The sequence below is a fragment of the Danio rerio genome, chromosome 5, assembly GCF_049306965.1.
Source record: "Danio rerio strain Tuebingen ecotype United States chromosome 5, GRCz12tu, whole genome shotgun sequence".
Lineage (NCBI taxonomy): Eukaryota > Metazoa > Chordata > Actinopteri > Cypriniformes > Danionidae > Danio > Danio rerio.
This window is the reverse complement of record NC_133180.1, coordinates 22924095-22938125: the sequence shown is the minus strand read 5'-3', so window position 1 is coordinate 22938125 and position 14031 is coordinate 22924095. Positions and strand designations below refer to the sequence as shown.

General features: G+C 35.7%; 1 protein-coding gene across 5 annotated transcripts in view; it reads right to left on the bottom strand.

Annotated features, from left to right (window-relative positions):
• Nucleotides 1-1193: 1193 nt before the first annotated feature.
• fdx1b (ferredoxin 1b) overlaps nucleotides 1194-14031 on the bottom strand; it is a 39379-nt gene continuing 26541 nt past the window's right edge. For 4 of the 5 annotated variants that reach the window (XM_073950637.1, XM_073950635.1, XM_073950636.1 and 1 more), the window contains 3 exons: nucleotides 5487-5614; nucleotides 1823-1952; nucleotides 1199-1504 (listed from right to left, as the gene is read on the bottom strand). In XM_073950637.1, coding sequence (XP_073806738.1) covers nucleotides 1390-1504; nucleotides 1823-1952; nucleotides 5487-5614 — 373 coding nt within the window. In that variant the 3' untranslated portion in view covers nucleotides 1199-1389. 5 annotated transcript variants of the gene reach the window in all.

Here is a 14031-nt window from a genome sequence, read left to right as displayed (position 1 = left end):
CATAGCGCACAATAGTCTCCACAGGGAAATGTAGTTTTTACCAATAAAAACAGACATTTTTTTGAGCTTTGAGGTTGTTTATGGGGTGTATTTGCTTTTGTGATAGTAGTTATTTATTTGTATTGACACGTCACTGTTTATCAGACGCCCTAGTTTTTCACGATTCATTAAATCCAACGCAAAATCAACCAAAAGTTGCAAATTTCCACAATCGGGCAAAATTCTTAATTTAAATGCAAAATAATCGCAAAAAAATTAATCTCATAAAAAATCTAATTCTAAACCATGTAATGAAAGTATATTAATTTCAGTTTGCAATTAATTGTTTTACTTGACTTATAGATGTTGTATTCGCAGCACAAGTGATGTATTTGAGTATCTCTCGAAAAAATGGCATCTCACCTGCGCTCCTAAAGTGATTTACATCTGAAGTCAGTGCAATGATTGAATTAGACATCCTGTGGCACGAATCGGGTGTTTTGTGTGTTTGACGTGCTTCAGACTACAAAAGAGAGTTGAAGCAAACATCTAACAAACGAAGCAATGGTCGAGACAGAAAAGCAAGCAGCTTCCAATGATAGAGGTTGATTCAAGAATGACAACTTCTAGACGTAACTCAATTGAAGAACGTTATTTTTGCTTTACATGTATGGCTGATATTATGGTGTGCATAAAATCGATAAACGTTTTTGTTAACATCTTTCCCTGCAGTTTACCAGAGAAAACGCTTACCTGCCATTGACGAGTTTTAAAGGTGTATTATGATAGCGGAAGCCCTAACGCATGTCCTGGGTGAGATACATGATGCCAGACGCTCTAAGGAGTGAAATCTGAGAGAAAGTAAGATCGTGGATAAAAATAAGATTTATACAACCTTCCTCTGGCTTAATCCCTACAATATTAGAACTGTTTTAGATCTGTTTTTGGAAAATTTAAAAAATTACTCCAATCATACACATGCACACACATATATACATACATATATTAACTGAACAGTTTTATATTTTCTGGATCTTCAGCATGCCTCGGACACTAATAAAATCCGCCTCTGCTCTTCAAAGTAATTTAAATATTGTAATACATTTTAAAAAGCCACCTTGAGCGAGTTTCAGACTCACAGTATCATTTCAGGCAAGGCACAGTCATCCGATTAATTGCTGAGCTAAAATTAAGCTTGATAATATACAGAGCCATACTGGTAGGTCACATCCATTTTATTGCTTTGTGAAATTATATTGCACCATACTCATATGTAATCAGAATAGAACAAAATGAAAACAGCTTTGTCCATTGTTTAATCTTAAGTAAAAGTACTGTTTTTGTTATGCTGTATATAGTTATTATATACAATATATATTATTTTAAGTCTGAAGTCTAAGCACTTGTGTATCATTTGCTGCTCACAGCCTCTTGTTTTCCTCGTTGATCTTTGATATCTTGTGGCACGCGAACAGTCATTCCGTCCATCCAGCGCTCCACAGTCACCTGACAACCCAATCGAGATCTGAGCCAATGAGAAAACAGCACCAAAAAATCATTGCAACAATTTGCAGAGAAAAAAAAAAGAGCTATACGTTTCAATAAAGGAAAGTTTGCTGTTTACCTGTACTTTTAGTCAATATTTCATCATCTCATATGTATTAGTCTATTTCATTCTTAATTAATATATAATAAATATTTTAAACGAATGAAAACAACATAACACTCTAATTAAACTATAATATGCATTGTTGTTATTATTATAGAAATATTTATGGACATTTTTAGCACTCATTACTGACTTAATCAGACAAGCTTCATATATTAAATCCTGGATTCTTACGTCTTGGTGATTCCGTAAGCCAAATCCAGCATGTCAATCTCTTCATCCACCATTGGCTCCAGTTTGTCAAACACATTCTCCTCAAATATCAAGTGACAGGTGGAACAGGCCAGAGTGCCCTCGCATGCTCCTAATATAGACACACACATGCGCGCACACACACATCCACAAGCACACTTTTATTCATTTTGTATGTTCATTAGTCCATTTCATCCAAACAGTCTAAATAAACAAGGTCTTACATGTTTGTAAAATGTAATACATTTAATTGATTCAATAAAACTTTGAATGCATTGGGTTTTTTTATACACAAGTAAAGTAATTACTGACAAAATGTTATTCATCTATCACAAAAGAAAAATGTTTACAGGGAGAGTTGGATATTCTCCTGCCTCAACAAAGCCAACAAGCATAAAGTCTGAAGCCTTGTGTATGTGTGAGAACTGAGCAAAAATAACCTGGAGTGAAAGAAAATTGGTGTACAGACCTCCAGATCCAGTAACTCAGATATATGTTGCAAAGAGCATTATCTTTTTAAATTTAAGTTTAACAACTTTATTAATCTCACCAGAGGCAATTAGATTAGGGTAGTAGCATTTCATGATACAACAAACATATAAAGAGACAAATCACTTACAAACAGTATTAAAAAACACAATCCAGCATGCTGACAATAAAAGTGATTTGATTTGAGTCATAATAACTTTATAAATAGTACTAAAAAAACATAGGAAAGACCCATATATAATTTTTTAAATTTAAAACTTGATAAAATGTACTGCTGTAAAGCTTTGTTGCTTCAGGAACAAAGGTAAATTTATATCTGTTAGAAGAGCATTTGATGCTTCTTAGGGTGCTTTCACACCTACACTTTTGTTTCGGAACGTATCTCGTTTGCCCAGTTAGCGCGGTTCGATTGGCATATGTGAACAGGGCAATCGCGCTCTGTTCCGCGCCAAAGTAATCGCTCCGAGATCGCTTGAATGAGGTGGTCTCGGCTCGATTGAAACGAACCCTGGAGCGGTTCGATTGCAGTGAGAAAGCGATCTGATCCGAGCGCTGTTATATCACAGTGTTTTATGGATATGTAATAGGCTTACGGCTATATGAAGAGAGAATTATGAGTATGGCGGGAAGTTTCGCGAGTCTCCGGATGCCCGCAAATGAGTGATGATCTCCCGGTAATCTTGCGTCTCCCTCCCGGTCCTCAAATAGGCATCGTCGCGCACCCTTATCACCTCTCCTCACTGCATCTCTACTCAGACACGTCACGCGCGCACACCCAGTTAATCACCACCAAACCACCACCTCTCCTGACAGCTTAGCGGGACGCTGCAAAATAAACCCTGACACTGACCAAGAAGAGTTTACTCGCACGTGACTTGTTTTAGCTCTTTTGGTCCTTTTAGAAACTTTGCAGTGTGAAAGCGAACCGCTCCAAGAGCAAAGAGCAACAATGTAACATTTGTAATCTCTGTTTCGAAACAACTGAATCGATTCACAGGTGTGAAAGCACCCTTAATCTTCTTCCAGAGGCCAAAAGAACAAAAAAAGGCTTTAGAGGACGGGAGTCGTCTCCTATCACACTTTGAGTTTTCCTTAACATTTGCTGTTTATGTAACTCTGCTAGACTCCGCAGAGGTAAACCAATAATCTTGGAGCAAGTCTTGACTAAGCTTTGAAGGTGATTTTTGTCTCTAACGGAAAGTGAGGAGAACCAGCATAAAAAGGAAAAGCTTAATAAACTCTCGATATAGGTGGTATAAAAAGTTCTTGTCAGTATATGTTTTTCTACACAGTTTTCTTAGAACATACATTCTCTGACGCACTTTCTTAGCAACAGCTTCTGAGCTTAGCTGGAACTTTAATGTGGTATCAAATATTGTTCCAAGATACTTATATTCCTGTATCCTTTCAACTTGTTTTCCGTTAAAATACACTGGTTTCACTAAGGCATTTTTTTCTCAAATCAATCACCATCTTTTTCATTTTTGTGATATTTAGTTGTAGTTCAGCTTCTTTGCACCACTTAAAAAACTTATTATGATTATTGTTGTATACAAGGATAAAATAACTGTGTCATTAGCATATTTAATTATATGGCAATTGTCCTTAGTGCTATGACATTCATTTGTGTATAATATAAAAAGAATTGAGGACAGTACACAGCCCTGTGGAGATCCTACTGATGTAAAAAGCATATCTGAAAGCACTCTGTTCAACATGACTCTCTCCTGCCTGCATGTCAAAAAGTCTAAAATCCATAAAACCAATCCATGGCTCACATCAAATTCATCTACAAGTTTCTTTGCTAAAATAAAAGGATTCACAGTATTAAATGCCGAGGAAAAGTCCACAAATATCTGAACCTCAAGCAAACTTTAAAGGTGCACTATGTAAGATTGACACCCAGTGGTTGAACTAGGTATTGCACTTGAAAATCAAAACACTTTTTCATTAGGCCCTTTTTCCAATGATTCATGATGACACCAACAGCCGGGAGCGTGCCTGACTATCAAGCCTATAAAATGTCATAACTTCATGTGAGGAAACTTCTTTTTTCCATATTAAAAGGAGTTTTTGTCTTAACCATCAGCTGAAACTACTACAAACAGTTATTATTTCTCAAGGCTAAACAATAGCATAAAACACTGACAATTATCACCTCAGGTATTGATTAATGTGCTTTATTCAGTATTAAATGGTAGTAATTTCAGTTTGAATGCCATACTATTATTGCCATACTGAAAACAGCAGGATATTTACCTCAATCTTTAAAATGAAATAAACACAGAACTAGTAACACTGTGTCCTTACAACATGCAACACAACATAAACATTTAAATACAGCTATTCAGAAGCACAGAATAGTGCACTGCACTCTAACGAAATAGTAAGGTTTATGGTCTAATTTACACATATTAAACCTCTTTAACAATATTAAAAGTACATGCTGTGAGAGTGAATAAGAGTTGCAACGTTCAATTTCTGAAATTGAATGTTTATAACCTCATAACTACTTGTGCATTAATGAATTCAGAAATTGAACGTTGGAACTCTGACTCATGTGCAAACCAACAAGTGCTTCTGAATGGCTCTATTTAAATGTGTTTGTCATGTTGCGTTGCATGCAGACAAACAAATTGATTGTTGCAGAAATCTTGTCTTGTGTTGTTAGGACACAGTGTTACAATATAATCTGCTTAGCTAATGTTTGTGTTTATAATATTTATATTATTAGTCACTTAAATCCACCTCATGTGGATTTTAACAACACAGAATTTGCGTCTCATTTTTGCATTTCCAGCCATGGGCACATCCATTTAGGCAGCATTGACTGAAATAAAATAAGCTGCGTTTTACACCAAGGCAACCTGGGGTGATGAAATATAATTAGGAAACTAGCAATGGGCAGGTTATAGGGACCAAAACAAAGTCATATTTTCAAGAGAATAACTGACTTCAGGATTGTTTTTCAGATAAACTAGTATGTTCATTTAGCATGTTTCTTAAATATCTGCAAACATATTATGGTATTTTTATGCTTTAGAAGAGTCTTTAGGTAAAACATTTTTAATATGGGCAACAATAGATTAAAATGAGACAACTTCTTAAAAAACACAAATCACATGGAGCCAAAATGACACATAAATGGTTTCATTACCAAAGCCACTGAAGTCAAGATTCTTCTTGATGACAACATCTAGCAGAGTCTCTCCCTCTGTGACAAATACGCTGCTCTTCACCCCCGACTGATTTACAAAGTGCACCAGCACTTTAGAGCTTGAAGAACTGAGAACACACAGAGAGATACACACTCTAAAGCCATTTCTTTGCTTTGATTCCTTTGGTAAAGGGTTTTCCTATGTTTAAACAAGTAAAAATGAAATGACAAAACAATGGCTGATGAGTCAAGTTGGGTAGCGTAGTGTGAATTTTGAACAGTGTTAATGTGCAACGTTCTGCACCAATTTAACTCTTGATTACACAAAATGACGTTGATTAGTTTAATCACTGCATCCGTGTTTACAATCTTAGTCATTCATGTTCAAGGAAGAGACCTTATAATTACTTGTGCATTAATGAATTGCCTGTAAACAACCATAAATAAATAAATAAATATAAATCACAGAACAAACACATTTAAAATGTTGTGATTTCAACCCAATCTAAAATAAAACTTTAACACATAATAAACACTTGAACATTTTGGGACCAATTTGTAGTCATCATGGCCTGGTTTGAGACTTTTAAATTAATGATTTATTAATGTGTGGTTTTATTGGCATTATTTTAATGATCGAGTTTGATTTAGCCTCAAAAACAGACATGTTTATAATTATGACTCTTGAATTTTTTCGATTCCATGTTTGAATCCATCTGTCCAACGCTTCAAAAGCCATCCTGTTATGTTTGTGAATGAGCTCAGTAGGTGGTGAGAAAGTGCTGTTTTATGACTGTTTGAACACATTTGACCACATGCACGTCACTTCAACACCAATCGAATAAAATGTGTTTTTGATTACCTCTGCAATTGCTCGAAAGTGGGCAAGCTCATGTTTCAACCACAATGAAAATCCATGTTTAATACTAGACGTAAATAGGGCCTTTGTGCATCTGTGCTGAGTAGGCATGATGTTCAATGGTTACAGCATGAAAACCTTTGATTATTACAGATTTGATGTGATTCCTGTTCAGCCAGTCAAAAACACCAAAAGCAACAATCGTTAAACAACGGTGTTAAACGACATTTAGCTCATTTGCAAAAGAAATTTATGAGCATTTGTGTGCTTGCTTCCTAGGGGGCACCATGAGGTACCATGGTACCATAATGAATAGAGGAAATGGAAAACACTACATGTTACTTGCTATAGTAACAAAACATGTTTCAAATTGTATTTCTACCAACACATTTATAATTTTCCTACGTAATAAATGTGGTTTTGAGCAGCAGAAGCCACAAGCCACAATAACAATCACTGGCAAATAACCGAATACAAAATCTTTTCAGTGATGGACTTACAAAACACTCAGACTGTTACAATCATTCAAACAAAAACCTCAAACAAGGCCAGTCCAGTATTTTTGCATGCAAATTGAAGACTTTATTCAGACAAAGTGTTTTCATTATAATTTTATGAGCACATCCTTTTACTGATTAAAAATATTACCAGATTCAATGTAGTGCATACGATTTGTATCCACATTTTTGGAATTTAAGTGCATCTTGTCATTTCCATTCATACAATCTTTAAATATACACAAAAAACAAAGTAGAAACAGCTGAAAATGAGCAAGCTTAGCCAAGCTGATGTTTCATGCTTATAGACCATTTTGAAAGATGAAAACAAAAACAATGGTCCCAACGTATTTCCCAAGTTTAACTTCTATAGCTTCCGAGAATACAGAAAGAGGCACATATTAATAAATAATGTTGCTGTTTTAACATTAAGTTTTGATTGAATTGGCTCCTGTTACAGTTATGAAATAGTTTGAATACAAGCAGGAATTGTTCAATGGCAAATGACATAACCATATTGAAATGGTCTACATGAAAAAGTACCTACAAGTATATCCATTTTTATAGCCTCTTCTCAGCCAAGCTTGCATTAAATTTCAATCTGTGTTTTTTTATCTTTAAGCTTTTTTTATTTGTAATTAACATTTTCTCTGCAAAACAGATCACACATCAGGAGACCAACTGAAGACACTGACTGTTCCACATTTAGGGCTGTTGTCATCTAAAAAAAAATAAATAAATAGTTGGACTTATTACTTTCTAACAACTGCTCCCCGGGCACAATACTGTAGCTAAAGTGGATGATCACTGCTCCAGTTATTTGTTCACTCTGTCTATTTGTCTGTGTGTGTGTGTGTGTGTGTGTGTGTGTGTGTGTGTGTGTGTGTGTGTGTGTGTGTGTGTGTGTGTGTGTGTGTGTGTGTGTGTGTGTGTGTGTGTGCTAGGGCTGCATGATTCTGGCTAAAATGATAATCAATTTTTACACAACTGCATATGTATAATTAAAGTTAATATGAGTAGGCTATTATTATTGTTCCTCTCAAACATATGGTAAAACTACAATAATAATAGATGTATGTGTAGGTATACTGTTGATTAAATGCTAAATTTTGCATAGACTTGGAACGGTGGACTTGAATTAGGGTTGGTCTATGTCGACCAATTTGGCATCGTACGAAATCTAATGTGAAACATCGCGATGGACGATGGCATCGTCGTTAGGTGACAGTGCGCGCGTGATGTGTCTGAAGAGCAAGGAGGGATCCAGGGATGAGAAGGGTGCATGACTTATTTGAGGACCGGGAGAGAGATGCGCAATTTCCGGGAGATTATCACTCGTTTGCTAGTCCCGTAAATGCAGAGACTCCCGGAAGTTCCGGAAGACTTGGGATGTCTGAATATCACGTTTAACAACTAAAGTGAGAAGCGATCCAGCGGTACATCCTTGATAAACTGTCTGACGCGCATTGCTCTCTGGAGCTCAGAGAAGTGCATGACTGTGTCTGGCTGTGTGTGTTTTTTGTGTGTGTGGTCATGTGATGTTTATGTGAGTTTTTAGCGGACAAGGAGCTTTTCAGAAATGCTAGGTAAAACACGGTGTAGATGTGGATCTTTTTCGTTCTAAAATGCCATTTTAATACTAAGACATATTAGTGTAAATGGGGCCTGAGTGTGTATTTTTCGTAAGCGGGTTTGCAACGGGGGCGGGCGGAGGATCGTTGGATGAAAGATGGCATCATCTATCGGCCCAACACTAACTTGAATAGACTTTAAATTTGTCCTGGTTGTTAATGCACTGTAAAGTGAATTCTGAATTATTATGTTTGAGATATATGCTTGCAATCTGTCATTGACAATATTATTAGACCATTTTTTCCACTGGTAAAATGAGACATTTGTCATTATCAGATTTCCTCTTGCGTTATATTCAACAATATATAGGCAAGAGTAGTTATACAGATCTAGTAAACATATCCTCTCAGTAAGAAACAAACAGCTCACGTATCATTTTGCAGCTGTGAATACAACATTACATTAAGCATGAATTATACCTTATAAATACACTATGGGACTCTTTCAACATCATTTGGAGGTGTCCACATTGTTCAGCAGTGCATGTAAAACAATGTGAAGACCTGTACAACCTCCTCCTCTACGATTTAGCCAATTATATTTTCAAGTTTGGGAAATGCTAGATTAAGATTGTGTGGGGGATAGTGATTTTTTTTACGATTAATCATGCAGCCCTAATGTGTACTTTGCATGGGTTTACAAATTCTCAGTATGGATTTACCAACACGTCACTTTACTTCTTTTACTAGTCAAAAATCAGGGTTGATTAAAGTTTCTATGAGAACTTCTATCAAATTATTTAAAATAATCAGATTATTTACAGGTATCAGAGAGTGAAATGCAATACCTTTTAAGACCTTTTTTAGACCTCTTCCCATACCTTATAACCACTTTAGGTTTTAACCGGAAACACTGGTAAGATTTTAATTTCCAGTATATTTACTAAATATTGATTGTAAGAAACTAATCCAAAACTAAAACATTATGCATATACTGAACTAAATACTATACAATCCAGCTAATCCAGCAGGTGGTGCCTGTAGAACTGCAGTAAACAAAGCACCATGATGTCAAATCCAGCAGGAATTTAATGATTTCATAATCTACACACCAATCTGATATTCGAAGATTTAATTCAGGCAAAACTTTAGCATAGACCCATACATTGCATAAACAAAAATTTTATAAAATTTAACACCTTGTAAAATAGCATTTAAGACTTTTGAATACTTTTTAAGGGCCTTAAATTGCTCTACAGTGATTTATCAACTTTAATACTTTTTAAAACCCTGCAGACACCCTGATTAATTAAAATCAGCGAGTGTGTTGTCTCATGATCTGGACAAATAGACGAATCATACAGTTGACAATCATAAGCATTAAATTGTTAAAAAATCAGTTGAAACTGTACTTATGTCTAAGGTCTTGAGCTGTTTTAAAATAGTTCTGTGCTTTTTTTTTGTCAGAGAACATTGGAGCAAACAAGACTGTAAATATTACCTTCTGGTCTTTCACAGCACTTAAACTGCACAATTACGATAGCCAATTTAAAGTATTTGAGGGTGAAGTAAATTTCCATTATCTCAGCAGAGGAAAAATTAAGCTGACTAGGGCATTTTTCCATGTCATTGTATTTACAAAAGCAGTCGTAATTTAGCTACAGCTGGTTTTGGCATAGTCAAGCTACATTCTTCATTTGTTTGACCAAGTACACATGACACTAAGTTTAACTAAATATTTAAATCATTAAATACACATCACCTCATTCGCACAGACTCAAGGCCAATCGTAAGAGAATTGATGTGTATACATACTGGACCATGTTGAAATACAAATCACATTATCTAACTCCAAGTCCTGCTCTACAAAAATCTGACTGGCACAATTTCATTCAGACTAAAGTGTTTATTTGAAAAACCGAACTACTGTTTAGTGCAGCTTTATAAGGCACTGCTCTTAGGAAACTTCATTTGACATATGGATTTCTAATTTGCAGATTTAATCTAAATGCAGATTTAAATAAAAATTTACTATGAATTAGATAAACAGAAGACTGTCATAAGTCCAAATATAGTACTTTGTGGAATGTTTAAGAAGCTGTGTGCCTAGTGGACAAAAGAGGACTAGGGCTTCCTAAGCTTTTATTTTATTATTACGCTTTCAGTCTGAGACATCTTGAGCACTAGTCTCTCCCTGCTGAGAGAGCTCCATTATGGTTTATAGTGGAACAAGCCATTCTACTTCCCCTTTCACCACTACAATGCTTATCTATTAAATTGCCTCAAAAGTAGAGTTATGTATTGTTTGGGGTTATTTTAATACGCTGCCAAATCGATACCTTTAAAATGGTACCAGTGCCAAAACAGTGCCTGAACCGAAACTTTTGAGCCACAAAATTATTTGACCAAAAAAAGTACTCTCCAGTGTTTCCTCGACAGTAGTTGTACCAAGTGTTTTGTTATTTACTAAATTACAAATACAATTAAATAGTATTTTTAACGTCTACCATCACCCTACTCTAAACAGTACTGTAAATGCTAACTAATGATTTCTGATACATTCATTCTTTCATGGTGGGGCGTCACACCAAAATTCATTTTCACCACGGCTACATTACAGTTTCTCATTCTAAAACTTCAGTTGTTGCTGTTTGTTTTTTATTAGCATTATTATTTTTTTGGGGGGGATATAATTACTCCAAATAATATTAAAATGTCAGTGAATAATAACAGAGCAAAAATTTCTGTAATCTTAGTAGTGCTCTGCGTTATTTAACCCTTTAAGATTACATACTGACTGACAGGGCTGCACGATGCGTGAGGCCAACAAACATGAGCTTCAGTATGATGATATAAACACATAGTTTTAAGTTATGATGAGCACTGTGGCTCTGCATACAATCATCTTTTCTTGCTGGAGTTTATCGACATTTCACTTTACTTCAGGACGCATCAATGCCATTCTGCAGAAGTATTGTAGTCATAAATATTCCTAGCAAATCTAATAAATGTTAAATACATACTTGTTACTAAATCACACTTCAGCAGTGTTTTTTGAGAGGGCACAAGAAAATCTGCGCCTGAGCAGCGTATATTTAATGACGTGCGAGAAGTTTTTTTGCACAAACAGAGGAAAATTTTTCGCCTATAACTGCAGTTTCGCTTTTATTCAGGAACCTTTAAATTCATGCCCCCGTGACAAACTGAGGTATTGAACGAGAATATAAAGTAAGGACTGTTGGATTAGTCTTGTTTTAATGGAATTTGATACCGCACGGCGCTAAATGGAAAGAAAAAACCTTTGCATTTCGTGAGGCAGGTGTCTGTGCTCTGTTTACATGGTAGACTCTTACGCATAGTATTGTCTTAAAGGGCCATGAAATGTCTCTTTTTCAGTTCAGGTCTACTTCAATTTTTTTTTTTAAATGGTCAGAGATGGGCATGGAGGAGCGCTGTGAGCAGAGGGTGATGTGGGCATGGCCGACAGTACAGGGGAGAAGAGTTTAGTCAGTCGGCTCACAAAATGTCTGGCTAACCATGAGAAGACCCATTATTTTATAGTTTACAAAGATAAAACGCAAAGAAATAAACAGTAAGTAATTTAATGCCCAGCTACACATTTTATTTATCAAGTTAAAGAGTCTCTGTAACACTTACGTTTATTTTATTATAAAAAAAAATCCCAATATTCCTTAATGGATTGTCAGAAATATTCAAAAGTTATCGATATCAGATAATATGAAACATGATATCGTGATCTTTTTTTTGTCACCCAGCTTTAAGGAAAAAAAATTGAAGATAATACACAATTTAAATTGTTGCTGGTTGTGTAATGTTGCTGTTGTTCCCTTTTATACCTGAACAGTGTATGAACACAACAGTTTTCAGTGCTACAGACTGGTCTGGCAGATATGATCGACTGCTACATGAGCAGAGGCCCATTTAGGTTTTGTCTAAATATAGCTAGAAAGTCCAGTGATGTGCTCATAATTGCACCTTTGGTTCACCAATAAATTGCAGGCATGACAGAATTTCTAGACCTAAAAAATATTCTCTACAAAATGGAAAGGTGACCAAAAATGGCTGATAATAATGAGCAGCCTGATGTTGTACTTGATGATCAAAACCATACATTTGTCACAGAACTCTGATAGACACTGGCAGCCTGTTAAGGGAGTGAGAAAAAGGAAGGAAAGAATTTGACAGGTGGCCACACTGCAAGGGAACCAGGACTTTAACGAGGAGCTGAGAAAGGTAATTTCTCAAGGAAATGCGTCAAAAATCATAAGATTGTCAATAAAAAAAGAGACAACTGGCACCTTCAACTATTTTAGTATGTTTTACAAGAAGCAGTATGCAAGTGAGAATGTTAAATCTATAATATTTTTTCAATGAAAGTCACATTTGTATTTTTTTCCATAATAATATTTGAAGCATGCAATTTATACAGCGAAGCTCTGAAATTCTCATTTTGAAACGCACTATACAAATAAACATGAACTGAATAAATGTCACATTAGGGCTGGTCGATAAATCAATTTTATTGATTAACTTGAGTGTGAAGTTCACATCGATTTGTTTAAATGAAAATCAGTTTTCACCCTAACACGTGACGTACCCGTAACTCCCCCTGCATTGCCATAGAAACACACAAACAGCATGCAGCGAGCAAAGGAGCACTCGGAGAAATGTTGCACTCTTTGAAATTAAAGGGCACCTATTTAACCCCTTTTTCAAGATTTAAGAGAAGTCTTTTGTGTATTCAGAACGTGTCTGTAGAGCTTTAACTCAAAACACCCATCAGATTATTTATTGTAGCTTTCAGAATATTGGATTTTCTGCTCTGAACACAGTTTAGCTGTTTTTGTTGTCTGTGGCTTTAATGCTAGTTCTCCCCGCCCACCGTTCCCACGTACCAGTCAAAATGTGCCTCACTCTCCGGCTGCCAAGATGAACGCAATGACAGATATAAAGGAAGCAGATCTCGCGTAACGTTTGTGAGAAATACTACAGTAAAAACTTTCCCAATGATTATTTGATGTATTTGTTGTGGAGTTTCTGCCTTTCTACGACAATGAGTCACACAAAATGTCGTTACATAGTTCACATACACACACAGCGCATGTGTTTAACTTAGTACTGATTTTGCATGGCAAATGTGACAGGATACATATTAATATCCACTGCTGTATGGATATCTGTTATGCTAATGTACAAAATAAACCTGATTTAACGTCCACAAACCGGGATTGAGGTGTCTTTTTTTATAATTATACTGACATGCAGCTGTGGTGATAAAGACGGAAAAATTGATGTAATTCATTACAAACATGCAACGTTTTAAAAAGTTTTAAACTTGTAAAACTCACTCTTGATCACATTTGATGATGATTGGTGATCACAGAGAGCTCAACGAATCTATTAATAGTTGCTTTTAGCACATCCTGTCTTGTTGATATTATTATATGTGTTATGGCTCCACGGCTCCTCACCAATGGAACTCGCTTCCCCTGGACCTAAGGAGCAGTGATAGTCTTCACACTTTTAAATTTTGTCTGTGTTTTATCATGTTATTTTATACTCACGATGTGTCTGTACCTGCAACTCCTTACATGTAT